This window comes from Camelus bactrianus, chromosome 1, assembly GCF_048773025.1.
Source record: "Camelus bactrianus isolate YW-2024 breed Bactrian camel chromosome 1, ASM4877302v1, whole genome shotgun sequence".
Lineage (NCBI taxonomy): Eukaryota > Metazoa > Chordata > Mammalia > Artiodactyla > Camelidae > Camelus > Camelus bactrianus.
The window spans coordinates 47,012,609-47,037,622 of NC_133539.1; the positions used below are offsets into that span (position 1 = coordinate 47,012,609).

Genomic DNA, 25,014 nt, shown 5'->3' on the forward strand with positions numbered 1-25,014 from the left:
GCATTTCCTTACTTTCTGGCAGAGTAAGACTGTCCAGGCTCATCTTGTGCTTCCCCTGCCCCAGTCCAGGAATCAAAAGCCTGTTTCTTTTTTTTTTTTCCTTTAAGTAGAAAATTTAGAAACCAAGATCTGAGTGCTAGGTTTTCTCATTGTTACTGGGCTGTCACTGCTTCTAGAGCCTCTCAGAGGACAGAACTAGTTAATACATGTATATATGTATATGTATTTCTGTATCTATATTTATATATTCCTATTAATCTATATGTATGAAAAACCCACACATTCATACTGATGCTGCCAATTCCAATCTTGTACCCATCATTTATAAACACTGTCTTGAAATTGTGTCAAAACTCACAGACTTGAAGTCACTAAATTCACCAGCTGTAGAAGAGGAGCTACAAGATATTCTGGAACTGCATAGTACCAGTCACTCCCCATTCACTTACTAACTCATATCCTGTTTGCTAGGTCTTTGGCTAGGAATATGGAAATGAAAAAGGCTTTCTCCTTATCCTCAAGCAGCTCAATCTGTTAGAGATGACTGAAGAAAATATAATTTCAATATTACGTTCTGTATTAGAGTTATTCACAGTGGTCTATGGGAAGAGAGGAGGGCCCCCCAACCCGACCTGAGAAAACTGGATTATTTTAGGAAATAAAAATAGGTTGTTTACACCACTTATTGGAAGAGTTCTTAGATTATCTGTGTTTGCATGAAATGAAGAGTGCACTTCGCTTCTGAGCAAAAGTACATTTTATGGAGAGCCCTGATTTACCTAGGAGGGTTCTCTGCATTGATTGACTTCATCAAAAAACTGCTCAGCCATGACAATACCTATGCAAATGAGTTCCAGGGGAATCAATGTTAGCTTGTGGGACCAAAGGTAGATTTTATTCTTTCTACTCTGCCCCCTCCGAATGACCATAAAAGAAGGGAAAAGTTTTGAACTTTTTCAAACCACCTATTAACACAAATTAAATAAATCGACTTATTCACCATTTTACTGATTGCCACCCTCTTGAGCAATAGAGTAGTTTACACATACTGATATTCTTTTTTCTAAACTCAATCTTAAAACAGAAAGAGTATGAAGGAAAGAAAAAGATAGTTTAGGGTACATGTCTAGAAAGTAAGGGCTTAAAAAAAGAAATTGGAGGGGAGTAAAATATTAGGATAAAAAAGAGAAAGGGATTTTGTTACCTTTGTTGTCAGATGTATATATATAGTATTCTTATCAAAATTTACCATTAGGACTCCCCCCACCTTTTCAAAAAATAAATGTGGGCTATCTTCTGGTTTGAGCTCCTCTCACCAGTTTCCTCCAGTTCCACGTCTGGTCACTCTAATAATGCTTATTTGACCAACTTAGGAATCAAAGACTAGAAAGTTGCTGCTGCTGTCAGCACATGGATCTTTTTTCTTTTTTTCTAAACATTTTTTTATTGAGTTACAGTCATTTTACAACGTTGTGTCAAAGCACACAGACCTTTGACACAAGCCTGGCCCCTTCCTTCTGATGACAAGTGCCTCTGCGCCCAGAGACGGCCAGTGACGGCTGGGGATCCTTTCCAAGAAGCCAAACTACCCTCACCTCAGCTTTATGGTTACCTAAAATTATACTTTTTCAAAAGAGCAGAAGAAAAAACTTCAGTATCTTTATTAATACCTGAAGTTTATTACTTATTATGAGTCTTTCTTGATAAAACTGACTTTATATCTTCTATGATCTGAGGCCACTTAATAAAAAATAAACATTTCCATGTGCTGACAGCAGCAGCACCTGCGGGAAGCACGGGTCAGATACACTTTGCATCATGTACCTCCCCCTCAAACGCATGGAACAGTAAGAACAGTGAGCCACCAGGTGGGGGCTTCAATATAGGTAGTGATTAGTGAAAGCTCCTTTGAAAGTGAGAATTTTTAATTACTTTATTAAATATTATATTCACTTTAAAGGGTTTGACCATCCATAATCACTATGATACAATATGTGTATACATATGTAAAAAATACTCATTCAACATGCTTGAAGAGCAATAACTGTGTTTTGAAATCTATGCAATAAGAAATGTAATTTGATATAAAAAACCAACTAATTAGAAGAAGAAAGATGCTTTAATAAGAGCCTATTGCAGATTCTGGAATGACTGTTGCATGCATGTCCCTAGTCATGTTGGACTTCTCCTTCAGTTTTGACTGGAGTAATGTGTGTTCCACAACACCGATTCTAATGTCCATCTGAATGGTTTCTTGCTTCAGCTTCGTTAAGCTCTGTTTAATCTTCACCAAAGGAGCTGCAGAATGAAAATAACGTGGAATAAAAATGCTTATTTGGAGTATCAGCATATTATAGAACTGTATGACATTTTCCTCACTTTGTCTTAAGCCAAAAATAGGGTTAAAAACACAGCCAACAATTTAGTGACATTCAGTTTTGCTGTGGCATTTTAAACACCTGAGATTTTTAAGCTGGGAAATGATGTAGCATTTGATGTACCAAGGCTGAACTTCCTTTCTTTTCCAGGAGATTAGCTAAAGGAGTGTTTAAGGATGTCTTCAATATTTTTTTACAGGCTAGTATATTTGTTTGAAGGAAAAGGGGATACAGCGGAGAGAAAGGGAAGGAAGAAATACCTTTGAGACATAGCTAATGGGCTCATTCAAACATACCGCAAACCTCCTATACATCGCCTTTTGAAAGATCCCTCAGTATACACCATTAGAGCTCTAGAAACACTTTCCAGAGCATAGAATGGCCTTAGGCAGTCACCACTGGGCCATGCCAAGGTAAGTAGCTCACGATGGAGATGATTACTACACAATTACTAATTCTTCCCTATTTGACCCTTGCACAGTCAGGTCTACAGGGGAAGGGAAAAAAAAAGGTTGTCACATCACTGCCTTTGTGCCATTTGGGCATATACTTAGAGTTCTTTCTGTACATAAAATGGAATAATAATGCTCACTTGATGGAAACAGAACAAAATATTACTTTTAAATTGGCATAACGAAGTACATATTTAAATGTTTCCCACTCTTTCTGGATTAATACAGTTTGAATTTTAAAAAATCCAAAATGATAGTAAAAACATTATGACTCTTCTCAGCTCATTTATAAGAAGAGCAGTTTACTGGTTTTCAGACATCATTTTTGTACCACGTACCTTTCCCTCAAACATACTCATTTTAAAAAGTAGACTTCCTATTTATTAAGTTAAATAATGTATTTCTTAAAAGAGATATTCTTCTTTTGCTCATTTTCTCCTTACAATGAGTGTCTACTTACCACCATCAGTCATACTGCTGCCTTTTTCTTCCATTTCTTGTTTTACCTTTTCTAGCTCTTCTGTAACCTTTTATTGGAAAAAAAAAGTTTTCATCCGCCCTGGATTTTAATAAACTTTCAAAATTCTTGAATGATGTATTAAGAAAATTAATTCAGATATAACACATACATAAAGGGATAGAGAGACGTTAGCAGTATCCTGGACATAATTTGAACTAACAGGATGTGCATGCAGGGACGCAGAGCTTTTTACCTTCCGAGAGTGCGCCTGTTGTTAAACTTCACCAAATCACTTTCACATTAACCTTCTCAGGTTGTAACATTGTAGAATAAAAACGATCTAAGTTTTTTTAGGCACCAGGCACTGAAGCCCTGCAGTTATCTCACGGCAGCTGCCATGCCAGTCTCTAATGATCAGCTATTGATTAAAATAGCATAAACATCCTAAAAAGATTTTTGATTTCTAAAGGTTTTTACTAGGCATCTTTCTTAATATTGCAGTTTTATAAGAGAATATACCTTTTCCTCTATAAGACACTAAAAATAGCATTTATGCCATATGGCTATATATAAAAATATTCTAACTGCTTTATCTAAAAAACCATGAACTCTAAGAGGCGTACTATGCCTTTACATTGGCTCTTATCTGTACTCCACGTCATAGTCAAAATTAAACTACTAGAGCCTCCAATATTAGCAAAATTCCAAACTAGCATTAATACAGGTAGAAAATAACATCTTTAAAAAAATGAAAAATTTTCATATGATCTAGAACTAAGCCATAATTATTTTAACTTAGTCAGCTTTATTTTTATCATCCTGGTGAGTAAAAACTTCCTTGGGAATAAAGTGCTCATCCAAGTAAAGCAAATTAATTTTTTTCCGGCACCTGAAATGTTACAACCGGGGATAACTACGTACTCCGAAAGAACTAAATGGTTCCCTGGACTCCCTTCAAGTGTTAATTTACCTAACGTAAGTGCGCTCTTTACTTCTGTATAATGTTTTATCTAGCTAGAGGCACCACAGGATTAGAGTCTAAATATTTCTAAAGTTATATTTTTAGTATTTTAAAGTAACTATTCCTCAAATAATCTCCATAAAAGAAGCTTAATTCTGTTATATAGAATAGTTTGTGACAATTATACTTGATTGTAACCAAAGATAATCTTGGATTTTAGTCCCACATTTGTTAGTGACCTTATTGTTAGGTTTTTTTTTTTTAACCTCCTAGCTCTTAAATGAAAAATGGGAATATATATTAGTTTTTTATATGTATGTATATATACACATATATACATATATACATATATATAGGTAAGACCTAATATATAATATATACTGTTAATATAATAGGTCATATATTAAGTCTTACATCTCATACAAGGTGATGAAACTAAATATGACAATATAGGTGAATATGCCGTAAGTATTTAGAAGGGAAAGGGTTACAAGCCACTCCCAATTTGTGGACAGAGAACTATTCAGGATCACACACAAGTTATTAACAACAACCACTAAAAACAAATCTTATATCTCACAGACTAACATAAAAATTTATTATAAAGAATTAAGTCAGTGCTTTACCTACTCTTCTATGTATTAATTATAATTATTATATTTTTTAAAAGATTAAAGGTTAGAAATGTGCTAATATTATCAGCATGTTTTATGTAACACTTAGTAAAACAACTTCAGGCATTTTGTGGAAGCAAGCAGTATATAAATACATAATTGATGTATTGATAAGAAAATTTAGGGATTTTCTTCTAAAGAAAAGGATTTAGAGAAATGGAAGCAATTACTAAAATAAACCACCCCCGGCTGAAGCAGCATTAAACCATCCATGGCTTGAATAGCAGGGCCCAGCTGTCAGGTGAGAATTCGGGAGAGCACACAGTATGTACCTCAGACAGGAGTCTGGTCCTTTCAGTCACTCCGCCGTTTCCCTGCTGGTAACGCTCCCTTGCCTGAGGGAGAAAACATTTTGTTTAATGGCAAGTTCAAAACAGAAGCAGATTACTTAAATATGACCTCCTTGTGTTTGCAATTTCTACATATCATTTTATGACAACCCCCCTCCTCGTCTGTGAGTACATTTGTGAAAAGTGACATTTAACGGTAGCTATTTTATGTCCCTAATAGGCACTATGGATTTAACCAAAGCACTATACAATGATGAACTGCCTTAACCTTCATATAATGACTGTGTGACTCACATGGGCGTGGTTCACAATAAAAACTGTCCTCAGCCATTCCTAAACAGTTTAGACAGTGGCTCTTGGTCGATCTAATCTGCGTGCTATGCAGACAAAAGCAGTTCTAAAAAATCAATCATAATAGAGCAGCAGAATCAGTAATTAATAAGGATTACAAACAGTATGACAGTCTGCAATATGTTCTTGGGAACTAATTTAACAATCAATTATTTAATATCAATGCTTGAGAGATACAGGGTGGCTTTAATCAGAGAATTCTTACAGTATTTAAAAAGTATTCATGAATAGATGTGTATATGTATAATTAAACAAATCACAATAAAACAGTGAAGGTTACTTTCTGCTTGGTCTTTGAGAGTTTCTGAAAGTACGGAAGTATCTCAAGTTTATTTCAATTTTTTTCTCTTTCTAACCTTGTCTGCTGAAAGAAAAAATATGCTTTCAACTGACATTTGCAAGTATTCTTACTAGTCTTCCTCCACATCAGGAAAGAGGGGGCATAAACCCCAAAGGAAAGCTTTAGCTCGCTACTGCAGGAACAAAGCACTGCTACTTTCAAAAGCTGAAGGTTTTATTTTATTTTTGGTTGAAATTCTAAAACTTTGAAAGGATTAAAAAATTTGCTCATTTAATTAATTAAACTACTTGTCTTTGAATGTGTCTTGCTTTCATATTCCTTACTATGTGGTTGTGAGCCTCTGTGGCAAGGATGTCTTTTCTCCCTGACACATGTAAATGCATACTATTCTACTTCCTCCTACTCACAGCAGTAAATTAACAGCAGACTTGCAAACACAACCAGGTGTCCTGACACACTGTTCCTGTTCTATGTTCCTCAACCATATATGCCTTCCTTTACTTAAATCAAGTGAAGAACGCATTTAAAGACTTCTAGGAGGTAATTTCTATTACATGTAAAATGGAGACGAGAAATTCCATTGCCTCACTTGGCTTCCTAAAGTGGGCAGAGAACCAATGTGTTGCTGTTTGTGAAAAGCACTGCATGATTCTCAAATGAAAAGTGCTGTGTGTCAAGCTTAGGGTCATTAATTGGAATGAATCCCTGAATACCATTCTTCCCTCACCTCACTCAGCTGGGCTTGTGCTGCACGATATTCTTGAACCAAGTGCTCCAGCTGATTGTTGATGTACTTTTCTCGGCTGCCAATCTTTTCCAGAGTCCTACTGATTTCATTATGAAGTTTGTCCAAAAATCCCTAAAAATTTCATGAAATTTTAGTAGACAAAAGAAGTCACAAATATATTTTTCAAAAGTAGTTTAAAATGGGTTAAATCTACCTCAATCCATCCCACAAATTCTCAACCACAAATGAAAAGATAGTTTGAAATTTTCAGTGACAAGGCTATAATGAGAATTATTTTCGTCACACTTTGCAGAATGTTAAAATAAAAAGCACCTGGTAGTGTTAGTCAATTTAGTTGTCCTTATGCAAATCTAAAATGTATGTGAGTGGAATCTGCTTTATATAAAGTTCACAATCAAAGTAGATAAGGGAATAAGATGATTTTCTTGTGGCAAAATTCAAAGATGACTGGAATATTCTAGTTGGAAGTAGATCATTAAACTTATAGCTCTAGCCTGGGACCTGTAACTTCTCACTCCAGCTTTGCTTCTTTGTGGTATCCTCCAAGTCCCTATTTTTGGCAGGGCAGCAAGCCTGGGAAGCTGCAGATTCTAGGGATTGCTGGCCTCATGTTCTGTTAAACCTACTGAGAGTCAGAGAGGAAAGAATGATGAAATGATTCTAATATACATACATATATAAATATACTATATATATCTAATACATGTAATATACTAGATATATATTATATTTTGTATAGTCACCTTTCTTTAGTTGGGTTGAGTGTCAGGGCTGTTGAAATGTAATATGGTACATTCAATCAGTAACTTCCTCAAGGGCAAGGATTAGGTGTTTTTTCTTTCATGTTCTCTCTTAACAGGTATTTCACAGATAAGTAAATGTACCCATGTACTCATCTTAAGTAATTCACATACCTTGGTCTCCTTTAGAGCAGATTCAATTCCATTTTTGTGTTGGTGCATTTGGTCAACATGGATTCTCCAATCCTATAGGCATAAGAGCATAATAGGAACATATATAAAAAAAAAAAAAACTACATTTCCTTCTTTCCTCTACTTTTTTGAAGTTGTATCCTTTATCTTAATTACTTTAGTTGCTACCCATTTCAGGTGGGAGAGTCCTATATATAGCCTGCAATCAGATTATAAAGAAATATTTGTAGAGCACTTTAGGATAAAAGGTTCTAAATAAATGTAAATTATTTTATGTGTTCACAGAGTGATGTCTGACAATTTGAATATAAATTATCCCTGCACTGCTGGTGGTTAATATTTATGACTACCCATCAAAATGAAAAAAATTCTAATTACTGGAAAACAAATACTTGTTTAAACAGTAACAATTATGTTTGCCAGAAGCAAGTCTGGAATCAAGTATCATGTATCAAATATTAGTTTGTCCCTTGAAAATTAAAATGGGGCCCTCTTCTTCAGAATTTTGGTGTCTTTTTCATGAAAGGAAGTCTACAATGATTATTAGAGTTCATATATTTGAGATATATTGTAGTAGACAGATCTGAATTTGTGTGCATATTTGAAATCTACTCCAATATTTTAATTTCCTACAAGAGATCTTCAAAATTTTTTGGTTTACATTACTAAAGGTAACAATTTTAAGACTTAAGAAATACTCATCAGAAGATAAAAAATATTAAGGTGAACTGATGTAAGTGATGGAACCAGGATACCCTTCAGTCACACATACCTGTTTTCATACCTTGAAGCTCCACTTTGCTAACTACACTATTTTGTGAAGGAAAAACTCTTGTGAATAGTCCCATTCTACTGATTTCTTAAATTTGACACATGGGCTAGTAATTATAGGATAAAAAAAATCCTTGGGTACTTATACCAATTATAAAATTATATTAAAACTGCAAAGAACCCCAAAGAGCACCTAGCCTGACCTTTATCACTGCACAGATAGGCAAACAGAGGCCCAGCGACAGAAAGGGGGCACACAGATAGGCAAACAGAGGCCCAGCAACACCCGAAGCCACACAGATAGGTGCACTGGGATCAGAAGCCAAATGTACTAATTCCCACCCAGGATGTTTTGGCAGTTCAGAGTTAACAAAAGGAGGAGCCGGCTGCTTGACACCAGTGAAGGTACTGGAGCAGAGAATTAATCAGCACATTCCTTTATCCTTAAGTATTTTTCTGTCTCATGAGCAGAAAGTATCTCAGAATATGAGAGCTTGGAAAGGAACTTAAAGCTCCTCTACTTATCCATTTAACAGTCATCTAGAGCAACGCCTTCATTTTACAGTTGAGGGGACAGTTCACTGACCATGACTATGGCTAGACAGACACGGCAAGGAAACAGGCCCCTCCAATCCATCCAGTCAACACTGAGATAGGGAGGAGGAGCAACTGGCTGGCCTGTTGCAACTAGACCTTATATGGTTAAGCCTCAAAATAGAAACCTGTCTTAAGCTCAAGCGAGCATCTCTATGAAAGAAAATAAACATAACTATCATTATATAAAATTTTTAAAAAAGTACTCATCCTGCTTAATTCCAAAAATAATTTTAGAAGCTTAATAAACACCAAGCTCAAGTATTCCTTTTGGTCTCTGTCAGTAAACAAGCAAACAAACATATATGTGTATATTTATAAATGTATAAACACATACATATATTTATACATACATTATATATAGTTTTAAAATTTATTGTAATTGATGTGTTTAAAATAGTTTGTGTTCTGCTTTTTCTATCCAGCATTATTTTCCACCCAGCAAATGTAAAAAATATATTTTTTCATGTTTTGACATTTAAAGTATTTTGAGAGAAGCAAACATGCCTGACTCATCTATGTATAACTATGATGACTTCCATTGATGTTAAACTCCATGAAGGAGCTGGCATTTCAGTGGAAAACTGAAGCAGGAGCAGCATTTCAACGTGCTAGAAAGGAGGGGGAGAGGAGGGGTAATTTAGGCTGAGGGAGTAACAAGAACAAGGAAAAACAGGAAAATAAATAGGGAACAAGTAGCCCAAGCTGGCCAGAATATAACACACAAAACTCTTGGGGTGGGTGGGGTGGGGAGGATGAATCACAAGAAAACAAAGCTGGAGAGCTAGGTTAAATGAGATCAAGGGCTTTAATTAAAGAGTGTGGATTTTATCATGTAGATAATGGAGAGCTATCAAAGACTTCTGGTTTCAGTTTTAAAGACAAGTCTGTGTTTTGAGAAAGTAACAGGGTGAAGGATTGATTAGCAGATCAGTTAAGAGGCTGTGTCATGGTCCACCTGACAGGTTAGCAGGGGTTAATTAGAGCAGTGCCTGTAAGAATGGGAGAGAAGGATGGATTCAAGGGACACTGCAGGATGGACCAGCAGCACTGGAGCACTGACGAAGGGGAAGGGTAGGGTGGCTGAAGTGGAGGCAGGCAAGGAGAGAGAAGGCGTCTTTAAGCTTTTTAGTCTTAGGAACTAAGAGGATAGTAATATCACAGTGTGGCAAGAACAGCTCAGTTTTCAGGGAGTCAGAAATACTGAGGAAGAATCTGGTTTTGGACTTTTTAATCTGATAAAGCCACTGGAACATTTGTGTATTCTTACTACCTTCTAAAGTGGAAAGCTAGTAATGATTTATAATTATCTGCCAGGCAAATTCAAATGTTTGTTTTATTACAAATCTTCTAGATGGACACATTTCCTGATGTACAACTATTTTTTAAAAAGCCTTAAAAGCGTTCTTACCTTTAACCCAGCAATTTCACCTCTAGAAATTACTCTCAAGGAAATAATTGGGGATACATACAAAGATCAATGTATAAATTCAGTGTAAAACAGCAGAAGATTCTCTAAATATCTAACAGTAGAGGATAGTTTAAACTAATTTTGTAATATTTATTTCATCCCTAAAAATAATGCAGTATGATACCACTTTTATAGAGCTCAAAACCAAGCAAAACGCAAGGATACCAATTGGGAGATACACGCGTATATGAACCACCCCCCCAAAAAAAGAGAGAGAGAGAGAAGAAGAGGAGGCAGCAGCTAATGCCAATACACAAACCAGAGGACAATGGTTACCCAGGGTGGGGAGGGCAGTGGCAGGGCAGCACATAGGTAACTTCCAGGGGGTTGTAATGGCCTAGTTCTCAAGTTGGGCAGTGGGTTTGTGTTTGTTTTATTACTGAATTTTATAATTCTATGTGATTGCATTTAAATACATTGATATTGTATATTGAAATATTAGATTCATGTTTTCAAAAAACATTTCACAGCCAGTAAAAATGCATGTTAACAACATATAGTAATGTGGAAAAACATTGCCAAAAGAGTGTATGTCCAATTTAGTATAAATTAACATTTGTGTATATTTGTATGTGTATATTAAGACAGAGGTTTGAACATTGGTGTTTTAAATTTCTTCCTCATCCTTCCAAAATTTTCCAAATTTCCTATAAGAGAATTTTGTCATTTTTAATCACGAGGGGAAAAAACAGTCAAAAACTTCTGGGTGCCTGGATATTCTTGAAAGGTTTTTAATAGAGTTAACAGTATAGAATATAAACGATTGTACTTGTAATGCTTTAAAAACATGAATATAAAAAGGCAAAATACATAGCTTAAAAAAAAAAACTACAACTACAACTGAGATGGTTAAAAACTTTACAAAGGTTTGTGGTAAGAATGGAGATCTGATAGGTTTTAATGACATGTAAGAATTTGATCCTCTAAGTAATAGTAAAAGGAACTGTTAATGATAGCAATTCTTACACAAGAGAGAACCCATCAGGTTACAATGCACTTTTAAGTACCTTTCCATATTTGAGACTCGCAGGGGTTTGGAGCACTGAGTTCACATCTCATCCCCACTTCCCCTCTATCCTTCCCTATGAGAGGGTTATGTGATTTGCTGGCTGGTTGTGGGAGGAGTATACTTCCCTGCTCCACTGATGCTGGCCTTGGCCATGTGAATCCCTTTGGGCAGGACATGGCCTAGGCCAGGACTGTGCAGAAGCTGTAAGAGGCATCCACCAGCTCTCTTGCCCTTTCTTTCAGCCATGATAATATGCATGCTCCACATAGGGGTTCTCCTTCAGCTCTGAGAATAAGAAACATGGAACACAGCTGGGGTAGAGCCTCAGCTGAGCCACACATCAGCAGATGTGTATCTTGAATGAGAATAGAAGTGTTATTATTATTGTAAACCACTGTGATTTGAGGGTTATCTGTGATACAGAAAAACTGACTATATATACATCATTTTTAGGAAAAAACAACAACAACAACAATAAGAATCAGATAGGTTAAATGACCTTTCCAAAGTTTCATGTCTGGAAAGTGAAAAGCATTTTCCCATATCAGTGCCTTTTCCACAAATTATATGCTGCTTTTCTTTGTGATAAAATGAACTGCCAAAGAGTATCTAAGGTAAACCAAGAATTATTTTTGTTATATATCAAGTGAGACCACATGGATCACTGCAGTTTACTGGTCACCTGTTCCAAAGTGCTCTAAGTGTGTCCATTAAGCATCATTTCTCATCTCTACTGAAGTGAGTTTTCTACCTGATCTAGCACATTTCCTCTCTCTATGGAAATGAGAAAACTAATAATGATACAGTATATCATCTCTTTAGACTTCCTAGTTTTAAAAATCCTTTCCTACAAAATCTCACATGTAATTCTCTCTGTCAAAGGTACTGTTGTAACTATAGCCCCCTCCCCACTCCAAATTCTTTAGCACTGTATAATATATCTCCCTTTTTCAGAAACTGGAGAATTATGATGACTATTTGCAGATGGTGATTCACATTACATCGTAAGTCAAACTGCACGAGAGCTAGCTGCAGCTGTTCAGGCGACTGGAAGCCTGTATGGATCTCTGGGTTTTACTTCAACAGAACACCACCCAGACAATTTCCTCTGCATGTGCAGAGACATTTTGTTTCTCTGCCTGGATCTCCAACTCAATGCTCAAAGCGCTTCTCTGAAACTGCAGGCGAAAGAGAGCCTGGAACATGAGCCAGGGATGGCAAATGGAACTTTTATCTGTATGTAAGTTTCACTAATTTACAACTTGTAAAATGTCAAACTCTCAGTCTTTTTGCACCCAAGTTTGAGCTTTATGTGTGGAGTGGCAGAGTGCCAAAGGACTCTGGATATAGAGAAGCTGAGGAAGGCACCAACGTGTGTACTGGAATGTTCTTCCCTGGGCTCAGGAAGAGGCCATGCCAAAGCACAGCCGACTCCAGCAGTCCGAGGGCAGGTCGAGGGCACCTTTTGCTCCAGCCCCTCCCTTCCCAAAGGGCAGGAGCAGGGCCCCAAGGCTCTGATGGGTCTTGAACTGCTTTCTATCACAAAATGTTACTTCTGCTGTATAACCTACCTTTCTCCTCTGTTCTTATTGTTCCTCCCTCAATTCTGTTATGAATGGTTATTGATGAAATCTTTTTTTGGGGGGGAGGGGGGTAGTTAGGTTAGTTTACTTATTTATTTAATCAAGGTACTGGGGACTGAACCCAGGATCTTGTGCATGCTAAGAATGCACTCTACTGCTGAGCTATACCCTCACCCTACTAAATCTTAATTCAATGTTCTATTTTTGCAGTTTTATCTTAGTGAATATAAAAATATTTACAAGGGCTTTCATGGGCTCTGTCCATTAAAGGTGCCTAACCCTATTTTTCTTACTCGGCCTTTGTTTCACCTCTGAATTCACTTTCTCTAGGGATTTTCAGGCTCACTCTGGGGAGGAAATCCTATGTGCCTCCATTTCACAGACTGAATAACAAATTGAGGTTGTGTGATTTTTACACTGTCAATCACAGAATGATTAGGAAACCAGATGTCCCTTCTCTCACTGAGCTTTTCTATTACACAAAGCCGACTCTTTCATTTCCTTACTTTGTCACCCAATTTCAATAAGGAGCACAAGCAACTCTGACAATTTCCAATTCAAGTTTGTATATTAAATGTTTCTTAGCTTGGTGTTCTCTTAAAACACAGATATTACAGTAGGTATGTTGCTTCTGATCTGCTGTGGACAATCTGGATAACAAACCTCGTGAAAAATCTCTAAAATCTAAATTCCGAAGGAGAATTCATTGGACTCTTCCATAAATAGGTATTTTGTAATACCTATTTTGGCTACTCAGAAACCTTTTCTATCTCCTTCTGTGGGTACAGAACAGTCTCTCAATGGTCATATCCATTCTAGATCTTTTTAAGTCTAATAATAACCTCAGTGTTAAAATTCAAGGAATGCTTAGTATATGTCAGGCACTCTGCTAAGCACTGTCCCTACATCATCACATACAATTCCCTTAAATACTTCACTAAATAAGATAAGGAAATTGAGACATAGCTACTTTAAAGCAGACTGCCCAAGCTCACACAGGCAAGTCAGTGGTAGAGCCTGAACACAACAGACCACTAAATCATAGCATATAATCACCCTGACGAAATGTAGTAAAGCATAACTAAAAATTTCAATGAGGTGATGGTTAAAGGAGACTTTAGTTTTATCTGTAATATTTGAATTTTTATAAGAATATATTTATATATCAACTGTATAATGAAAAATACATTTAGAACATTTTGGGATAAACATATGCAATTAAAAACTTTCTCACAAAGAACTATCCAGACCTAGATGGCTTTATCAGTGAATTTTCTCAAACATTTAAGAAAGAAATAACAATCACCTCATAAAACTCTACCAGAGAACAGAAAAAAAAGAGAAAGCAATTACCAACTTGTTTCATGAGAACTGCGCAGCATTACACTAAAACCTGACCAAGACACCTAAAATGCAAGAAGTATTACAGATCAGTATCTTTTGTAAACATAGACATAAAAATACTCAACAGAATATCAGCAAATAGAATTCAGTAATATACAAAAAGATAATATAACATGATTAAGCTGCATTTATTCCAAAATGCAAGGTTAGTTTAATACTTTAGAAATCAATCATTATAATCCACCATAACACAAAAGAAAAAAAAGAGGAAATAAATCAAATGGTCATCTTCATAGATGAAGAAAAAAACCATTTGAAAACACTTAACATCCATTCATAATAACTCAGCAAATTAGGAACAAAAGGGAAATTCCTTAACCTACCTTATGACATTTATAAAAGTCATAAAGCTAACATCACCCTTAATGGTAAAACTGAAATACTGAAAGCTTTCCCCCTGCTAATGCCGCTTACATCCAACATAGACAAGGGTTTTTAATCAGCATTTCAAGCAAAATAAAGGAAGTAAAAGGAATAGGGCTTGTAAAGGAAGAAATAAGATTGATGTTATTTGCAGATGATATAATTGTATACACAGAAAATGCAAAAGAATCTACATGCCTACAGTCAGAACAAATAAGTGAATTTGGCAAGCTCACTGGAGATGGATACACACACAAAGAGAACTATTTTAACATAACAGCAATAAATAAGCAGAAAATAAAATCTAAAAGGTATCATTTTCAATAGAATCAGATAGCAACAAATAGACCAATGCAATAAAATAGTGTCCAGATACAGACCTACACACACATGCTCTCTTTTTATGACAAAGTAGTGTACTGGTAAAAGTATAACCTTTTCAATAAACTGGTCAGTTGCATATACATATGAAAACCAAATAAATCTTAACTTACACCTCACACCCTCATACTACACACAGGAATAAATGCTAGATGGATTGTAGATCTCAATGCTAAAGATAAAACAACACAGTGTCAAGAAGAAAACAGGAGAATATCTTCATAGCACTGGAGGAAGCAAAGATTCTTAAACATAAATATTAGCCATACTCCCCTCCCCCTAAAATAGAGCATTTTGAGCATACTAAGATTAAATCACCATTTATCAAATACATCAATAAGAGGGAAAAGGGAAGCTAAAGAAGATATTTGCAATACATGTATTTGGAAAAGGTCTCATGTCCAGGGTATATAAAGAACTTCTACAAATCAAAATAAAAAGCAAATAACCCAATAGCAAAAGACGAAAGAGAATATCCAAATGTCAAATAAACATATGGAAAGGGGCTCAACTTCATTAGTCATCAAATGACAGTGAGACATCACAACATACCTACCATGATGAATAAAATTAAAAAGACTAAAACAATACTGAATGTTTGATGAAGATGGGGAGCTACTGGAACTCTCATCCACTGCTAGAAGGAGTATAAATTCATATAACCACTTTCAAAATCTATTTGGCAGGGTCTGCTAAAGCTGAACATATGCATACACCATGATGTAGCAATTCCATTCTTAGTAGAAGCTGCAGTAGAAGTGCGTACTTATGTTTACCAAAAGACCTATATAAGAATTTTCAAATAAGCATTACATATGTTAGTTGAAAACTATAAACAACTCACATAAGCCAGATGCGGGCTACTCTGGAGGGGCATGACCTTGGGTTGGGCAGCTCTCTGAGGAGCAGACAGCTGGAGGTTGTCTGCTGACCGCACTCACTGTGGCTGGGCAGCAAGTGTTTGCTTGTAAGGAGATCTGGACAATTCAACTCTGTTTTACCATAAGGAGACAGACCTAGTTATTAAGATGATAACTGTAGCTGCAGTGGTAGAAAGCTAGGGCCAAGTGTGAGCTGGAGTCCCAAAGTGATCAGTCTCAAGATTTCAATGTGGAATACTGATGTTCCTGTGACATGTTTAATGCTTCATCCGCGGTCAATAATTAAATTGGAAATATGAAGGCAGGAAGTCAGGTGAAGTGAAAGAGGCAGGGAAGACTGCTTGATAGAAGGAGCTGCATATGTCTGAGTTCACTGTAGCAAATATTTCCGGGACAGGTCAATAATTTATCATGCTTTCTGCAAGGATGTGAGAGTGAATTATTTTCTTCCTCCACCCAGAATACTCCCTCTCTAATGACAGAACATTTTCTGTATTCTCTGTTTTTGCCACTTTGCACAAGCAGCTTTGCAATCTCTTCTTGTTTTAATTGTTATATTAATTTTCAGCTTCATTACTGCTCACATTTATATATGTATTTGTGTGTGTGTGTGTGTGTGTGAGAGAGAGAGAGAGAGAGAAACTGTCCATTAAATTAAATAACTTTTTCATGAAATTAAATTATTTTCTTAATGAAAAATATCTATCAGTTTGCAGGATAATTGCAGAATATGGCTTTCTTGAAGTTTTGAATGTGACATTCTTCTTTAATTGTCAGCAGCTTAAAGTCTTTGTGGTGTGACAGCATGAGTTTTCTCTGCAAGTTTTCAGAGAACTAAACATATGACTTAGGGAGAGTTCAGCATGTACGTGTGGTGTATGTTGTATGTGTGTATTTGTTGCAGGGGGTGTGGGAACCATGCTGGAAATATGTGTTTCCTTAGGAAAGTTCCTGCTTTCTAGATATTCCTCTTGTAGAGAAAAATAAGACAGTGCTTAGAGGGTACAGAAAGGCTATCATAACAATCACTGGTATTCTCACACCTGCCTGTAATTGAACTGAAACTGGAGATCCATAATCTCTCCATAAAATACCTTGTTAGTTAAATAATTACATTTCTAACATGTGCTCAGAGATGATCTTTACTGACTACCATCTGCTACTAAGCATTTTCATATGTTGACTCAGACTTATTATTCATGTGTACTCTACCCACACCCCTTTTATAAGGCCGCACAAATCTTCTGAGTGAGGGTTTCTAGACTTTACAAGCCTTGAGAAGAGGTTTGGCAAGGTAGTGAATGGGGCCCTTCTGAGAATGCAGGAACACACTTAGGGTGATTCAGAATGTAATTATTTCACAGGATGCTGAGTAACCATGGTGGGAGAGATGACCTAGCCAGTCCCTCTCAACTTCAAGAATCTACTAATCAAAGCTTTGATCTCATACTGATACTCAAAAAACAAACAACTGAAAAGATAAGTCATCTGTACATTTGAAGAACTAAGAAACATAAATCATTACCTTAGCATAAAGAAACAATCAAATGTAATGGGATAAAGACTATAGATGTAAAAATTTGTCCAAATATTAAGAAATTTGCAATAAAACACTCTGATAGTGAGAACTACTCTAATACTGTTGACTGAAAAAAATAAATGAAAAAGCCAATTAAAAAGTACATTTTACAGGAAGGTCCATATGATAGATGGTTTCTGCTTCAATTCATTTTTTATATTAAGTAATTAAAAGGAAACATTAAATTATACTTTGCAATAATGAAATATTTAGGCCGTCCAGAAATTTCAATTACAATCAATGTGTATTAACTCAATGCTCTCAATCACAAATGTCTATTTGAGGTATAACTGCCTTGAGGCATTAGTAACTTCCCTCTGGAGCATTTACATGACATGCAGTCTTTACTGGTTATTTCCTAAAAAATCTGTTACCACTATAGATGTGCTTTAGTTAGAGCAAATGGTAACTTCTAAAGCAAAAACTCTTGCTCTCCTATTTCAACCTGTGATAAATGAAACCTTTTGGATCAAGTTGAAACATTTATCACACTCAGGGTAAATAGGAAGGACAGCATCATCAACTAACTTTAAGCACCGAATATCCTGAATGTTCAACAAGACTGTGACAAAAGCAGCTAAAAATCATTTCCAGTTGCTTAAGGATGGCTGGGTTTTTCTCCAACCCTTTGCAGTATTTTCAAATGTCTAATTTAAGCATAGTATTCACTCCAACCACTCTGATATCTGTCCATGACCCACATACTACAAAGGAAAAAAAAGTTGACCTTGAGAATACAATTTTAAATCCACCAAATAACACCATGTTTTAAAAATAATACAAAAATCCAAAACATTGTTCTATTTTGTGTAGTCTCCCTTACAGAACACTTGCCTGTAAAAGTCCATCAGTGAATATTTCCCCTTATTTGCTGAGACGATGTGGCAGTTGAGTAATCACGCAGGCTGCTCTAAAAATGTATGTGTGTCTAGTTAATTTAGGCAGTTTATTTTGATAGCATTCACCTCTTTTTGATTATAGCAGGTGTTTCAAGGATAAATTTGCTGAAAATTGTATTTTGTTTAAACAACAGCAGCATGTACATTTATGGCCTTACTATATTAAAAAGCATTTATTGTCTGGCAGCAATAGATACAATTGCAAACATTTGTGACAGTAATTGGAGCTATTACTCCTGCACGGAGCCTCATGGAGACCAACTTATTGCCACCTGTATTTACATTTGTTACTGGTAATTATAAAAGCTGATTTTTAAAAATTTGCTGCCTTATTTTGCTTTAAACTTTGTGGATTTTTTTCAACAAAAAGTCTGCTTACCAGAAAATTTGTAAGAATTATAAATGTAGTTTCTTTATTATTCAAATGATAGGCAGAATCCAATTTTATTACTAATATATATGTGAAATGTATTCCTGGATCCTAGCCCACAGAATGTACTATACCTTTTTGCTCATGAATGCAAGAATCCTATCAATGTTGCCTATCCAGCAACCAGAGTACAAGTCTTAAGAAATGCTCTTTATATTCCCAAACTGTAACAATTTACAAATCCCTACAAGTCAGAAATATTTAGAAAGCTAAATTTTATTAACACTCTTCTTACACAGCATCCAAACACAGTGACACAGCATCCAAACACAGTGATGGCAGAAGGTCAAAGCAAGTTACTGTCTCCACAGCTCTGGAATGAAAAAAATACCCTCTACTGCTTCCAGATACAGATTTGTTTACATCAGTAAAAAGGGAAAGCCGACCGTTCATGCACACTTCTGCAGGATTTGGCTTCCAGTTTGAAGAGACTTAGATCTAATACAGCAATTCTGTGGTCCCTCCAGGTTCATTTAAATGGAATTCCACCTGCGGATGAATGAAGGTCTCTGTTCCCTCTTAGGTTTTAGCTCTCACAGTGACTAGAAGCCCAAGGGCTCAAGACTACTGAATGATTCCATCCTTAGCTCAGACTCTTCCCAAAAGGTTTCCTGCTGTGAATTACACCAGGCAACACCTGTTTGGTTTATTTACATTAAAACAAAATCCAATAGCTTGGAGTTGAAATTTGAAGTTTAAAGTTCTTTTTTTACAACTGCAACCTGAGAAAGTGGGACACTGAAAGATGTAAAAAAGCAGTTTAGTGAATCAAAGACTTGAAATAATTAGAAACACATGCTGTGGTACTTACAAAGCCTTAAATAAAAAATAATCTCTTTATCTAAATTCCTTGTAATGAACCTGGAGATTTACATAATGACTAAAGACATTTTGGTGGAATGAAGGGGATACCTAGCCAACTATCTTTTAAAACAACAAAGCAGGAAATATTTAATTATACTTTGGAAAAAATCTATTTAAGTCATTAATCAAAATTTTAATTACAATATCCACAGGGCATTAAAGCATGATAGAACATTTGTTCATTGCATTAAATGCCTAATATTAAATCATTATAATACATAATCTTTTAGGAATAAATACTGCATAATTGAAAAAAGGGCCTAGGTAAGGTTTAGTTGAAAACTGATTTCACACTTGCTGCTCTTCCTTATTTCTGGGGAGTAGAAATAAATATTACTAATAATTACTTGGTTTCTATGTAAAAACCCTTGACTTGAAAAAAATCATTCTTCTGATGGAGATTAGTAAGATTGATCATTTTAAGAAGACAATTCCCCTAGGTTCAATGAATGAAGTTGAGACGTAATATACAAACAGACAACAGATAACAGCTAGACCATTATTCAAAAAAGAATTCTGACCTACAATCTGTAGCAACTAGTCCAGGAAGCCAAACCATGACCTCTGTAGCAACTAGCCAGAATGGTCAGGACTTAATTACTGTCAGCCTCCCCAGTTTTTGCCCACTCCCCGCCCCCATTTCCAATGTAGGACCAATCAGACAAAGCCAAATATCGTCCCCTAACCAATCACATAGGAGGTCCTACTCTAGTTAGCCTGTCTCCAAATTTCCAGCCACATCTAAACGTTTCTGAAAGCCTTCCCTTTTTCCCACTATAACTCTTTTAAATTCTCCTGCATGTCTTTGAGCCTCTGCCAAATGCAAGTGATGGTGGCTGACTCCTTTGCTATCATAAGCTCGGAATAAATAGCCTTTGCTTCTTCTCACTTAGGTGGTCTCTGTTTATTTCCACAAAGTCAAATAAAGGCTTGCTTTTTTTTTTAATAGGAAAAAGAAAACTCAAAAAGATAGAATAATTTTCCTCAAGAAACAGTATTAAGTATTTAGCAATCAAAATGAATCAAAAATACAGAAGTGAACTCTATATGAATATGCATCCACATTTTCTATTCCCCCAGGAATATGGGACATGTAGAATTCTTCGGCAGCTCAGCTTCAACCATTTTATTATTCAACTCAGCAACTGTCAACTGATTCACTTAAAAGTTAAAAAAAATTACTATTATGGAATTTAGAATATTTCTATCAAGTAGGAAATATTATCCTTCAATAATTACTATAAATACCCTGGAAAAGAGCTCCTCCCAAAGTTGAAAAAGAGTAACAGCAGCTACAGCTGGTCTGACTCTACACTCTTGGAGCAATGAGTAATTACACAAGATTTCTAAATTTCATTTTCTATTTAATCTTCATTTCTGCTTTCTGCTCTCCATGTTCTGCCTTTCAACTGGACTTCCACCTTCAACAACCACTTGTTTCTCCAAAATGACTCACTGGCAGATCCATTTCTTGCTACTGGTCTGTGTTTTTGGATCTTCTGGCCCTTATGCTCACCCATATCCTAACCACCAGCCTCTGCATGACCTTGCCTCGTCATTCCTCCACCCAGATCCTAGACCTCCTCATGTGACCCCAACCTGCTGAGATTGGCCAAGCCATCTCGCTCCCTGGCACTCAGCTGGAGATTGACGGTAACCTTACAGCACTACAGACATCCATCTAAAGTTATGGTTTACAATTTTCAAGGATATGTGGAAATGCTCATGATGTAATGTGATGTTAAAGAAGATGTATAATCTCAACATTATACATAAAATTACACAGAAATAGTGGTCAAAATATATTAAGTGATTTCTCTGGCACTACTCTGAGTGCTTTAGATAAGTAAATTCATTTAATACTTTCAATAACTTTTTGAGGGAAGTTCTATAATGAATTCCATTTTATAGATGAGAAAACTGAGGCACAGAGTGGTTGAGAAACCTACCCACAGGGTCCAACAGCTAAGTTTTAGGCTTAGGATTGGTGCTCAATCATTCTGGATTCAGATTTTGTGCTTTTACAGTCTCTACAGCTGCATGCAAATCAGTGAAGTTAGAATACTGCCTCACACCACACACAAAAATAAGCTCAAAATGGCTTACAGACTTAAACATAAGACGAGACACTATAAACCTCTTAGAAGAAAACAGGTAAAACATCTGACATAAATCTCAGCAATGTTCTCCTAGGGCAGTCTATCCAGGCAATAGAAACAAAAGCAAAAATAAGCAAATGGGACCTAATTAAACTTATAAGCTTTTGCCCAGCAAAGGAAACCATAAACAAAACAAAAAGACAGCTTACGGAATGGGAGAGAGTATTTGCAAAGGATGAGACTGGAAGGGCTTAATCTCCAGAATATATAAACAGCTCATACAACTTAATAACAGAAAAGCAAGCAACCCAATCCAAAAATGGGCAGAAGACCTCAACAAGCAATCCTCCAGTGAAGACATACAAATGGCCAACAGGCACATGAAAAATGTTCAATATCGCTAATTATCAGAGAAATGCAAATCAAAACTATAATGAGGTATCACCTCACACTAGTCAGAATGGCCATCATTAGAAAGTCCACAAACGGTAAATGCTGGAGAGGCTATGGAGAAAAGGGAACCCTCCTACACTGTCGATGGGAATGTAGTTTGGTACAGCCGTTACGGAAAACAGTATGTAGATTCCTCAAAAGACTAAAAACAGACTTACCATATGATCCAGCAATCCCACTCCTGAGCATATATCCAGAGGGAACCTTAATTCAAAGATACATGTACCCCAATGTTCATAGCAGCACTATATAATAGCCGAGACATGGAAACAACCTAAATGTCCATCAACAGATGACTGGATAAAGAAGCTGTGATATATTTATGCAATGGAATACTCCTCAGCCATAAAAAAGAATAAAAGAATGCCATTTGCAGCAACATGGATGGACATGGAGATTGTCATTCTAAGTGAAGAAAGCCACAAAGAGGAATAAAAATACCACATGATATCACTTATATGTGGAATATAAAAAAAAAAAAGACAAACTAACTTATTTACAAAAGAGAAACAAACTCACAGACATAGAAAACAAACTTACGGTTATTGGGGGAAGCAGGTGGGAAAGGATAAATTGGGAGTTCAAGATTTGTAGATTCTAAGTAATATATATAAAATAGATACACAACAAGTAGATACTGCATAGCACAGGGAAATATATTCAACATCTTGTAACTTATGGTGAAAAAGAATATTAAAACGAACATACGTATGTTCATGTATGATTGATGCATTGTGCTGTACACAAGAAGTTGACTCAAAATTGTAAACTGACTATACCTCAACAAAAAAAAATATACATACAGAATTTGTGCTTTTAACAAGGATGCTATATTGTCACTAATAGAATAGGTTAGAGCCTCTGTTGGAGATTCATATATCATATATGTCACCTACTAGGCAGAGGCAAGTAACTTCTCTGTGTTTCAGTTTCCTCATCTGTAGTAAAAGATACCTGCATCTCAGAGGGCAGTGGAAAGAATTAAATTAGTTAACATATGTGAAGTGCTAAGAATAGCACTCAGCACAAAGCACACACTTAGTAAACATCACTTTTTATTATTATCATATTATATATACCTTTACTAGAGAAAAAACAAAAAAGTGATAATCATATGAATTGATTATCTCCCACGTAAAAATATAAAGCTGATGTTCATAAATATTCCCTTAAATGATGGAAACACTAAGGGAGAAATCTTGTAAATTCTTCCTGAATACTGATATAGACACTGAAATACAAGAGGGCTATGATAGAACATAATATTATAATAACAATATTGTAACACTGCAATAATTAACATTTGTTTAGTAAAAACTATGCGTTGGGCACTGTTTTTGGTGTTTACAACTCCACGAGGTAATTAAACTAATCAGTCCCATTTTACAAATGAGGAAAGAAGGAACAGAGAGGTATAGTAGCTTGCCCTGGACCACACAGCTAATAAGAGGTATAAATATGAATTCTGAGTGCCAAAGGATGGTGTATGAGATAGGCTCCATCTCCTCAGGGTCTTTATAGCTACCACAGTTCTACTAAGTGTCTGAAACTTGGGCTCAATAAATCAGGAATTGATAGTGGGACTAAATATGTGATCCCTATCTTCCAATTCACAGTACACTGCCTGTCTCCTCTCCCTCTGAAATATCATTTCCTTATTATTTTTATAATTAAAAACAAAATTGTATTTTAAAAAGACTCAGAGATTAGAATAATTCTTGACCAGATTTGAGTTTAGTCTGAATAAAATCACAGATGTTTGCTCTTAGTTTTAAATTCCACCAGAGTAGTTATATAACATCTATGGGAACCACTGTTGGGTCTAATAAAGAGTAACAACAAAAAAAGATAAAAACACAGCAGAAAAGGAAAGACAGAAATAAAAAGAAAAAAGAGGGAAAGAACAAAGGGGACAAGATGTAGAGCTGCAGACTAATACCTATAGAGGGTTTAATTAGATGGTACCAGCATCATGTCTAATTTTGGGGTCCTCACACTGCCTTTCTAAGGAATTAATGCATTAGCCTTACTCACTTGGTCATAACTGAGGTGAATGACCTAAAATTTGGCTGAATTTATTGACTCTCTTGGCAGAACTTCGGCTGTATCTTCAGACACATTACTCCAATCTGAGGCAGATCTGAGATGGTCTCCAGGTATAAAGCTACTCTAGAAGTTCACCAGGAGCACTCTCTACATCCAACTCTAGAAAGGGAACTGCTAGTACAGTCCATTCCAGCCAGCATATGACAAAAACCCTCTATCTTCAGTTGTGGAACATATTATTTGTAGTTTTGGCAACACATTTATTTTCCCAATTGTAATTTGTTTAAGCTAATATTAAAATTTATTTTCATTCTTTGAGAACTGGCAACAGCAACAAGTAGTGCCAGAAACAGGGCTAAGCTAGCCTTGCAATAAAACCCTGATTATGTTACAGAAAATATACAAAACAAAATATTGGTATATGACAGGATCTCATCAAGCATACAAACTATAATATGCAAAAAGAACAGAAAAGGAGATTTATTTATTTTTTTGTAATTCCCTGCTAGGATGCTTACAAGGAGTAAACTAAACTTGTGAGAAAAAAACAAATGAAAACAAACATTTGATCCAAATAAATATGGGATTTTTTTTTCACTACTAACACAAGGTCATTTAAAAGAAATTTACAATGGATTTA

At 35.8% G+C, this 25,014-nt stretch overlaps 1 protein-coding gene across 1 annotated transcript in view; it reads right to left on the bottom strand.

Moving 5' to 3' along the window:
- Positions 1–1,907: 1,907 nt before the first annotated feature.
- IFT57 (intraflagellar transport 57) overlaps positions 1,908–25,014 on the bottom strand; it is a 52,341-nt gene continuing 29,234 nt past the window's right edge. Inside the window, exons 7-11 of the mRNA XM_010970753.3 lie at positions 7,530–7,601; positions 6,595–6,726; positions 5,198–5,260; positions 3,291–3,357; positions 1,908–2,298 (exon numbers count right to left, since the gene is read on the bottom strand). Of these exons, the coding sequence (XP_010969055.1) occupies positions 2,120–2,298; positions 3,291–3,357; positions 5,198–5,260; positions 6,595–6,726; positions 7,530–7,601 (513 nt within the window). The 3' untranslated portion in view covers positions 1,908–2,119. The remainder of the gene's footprint in view (positions 2,299–3,290; positions 3,358–5,197; positions 5,261–6,594; positions 6,727–7,529; positions 7,602–25,014) is intronic.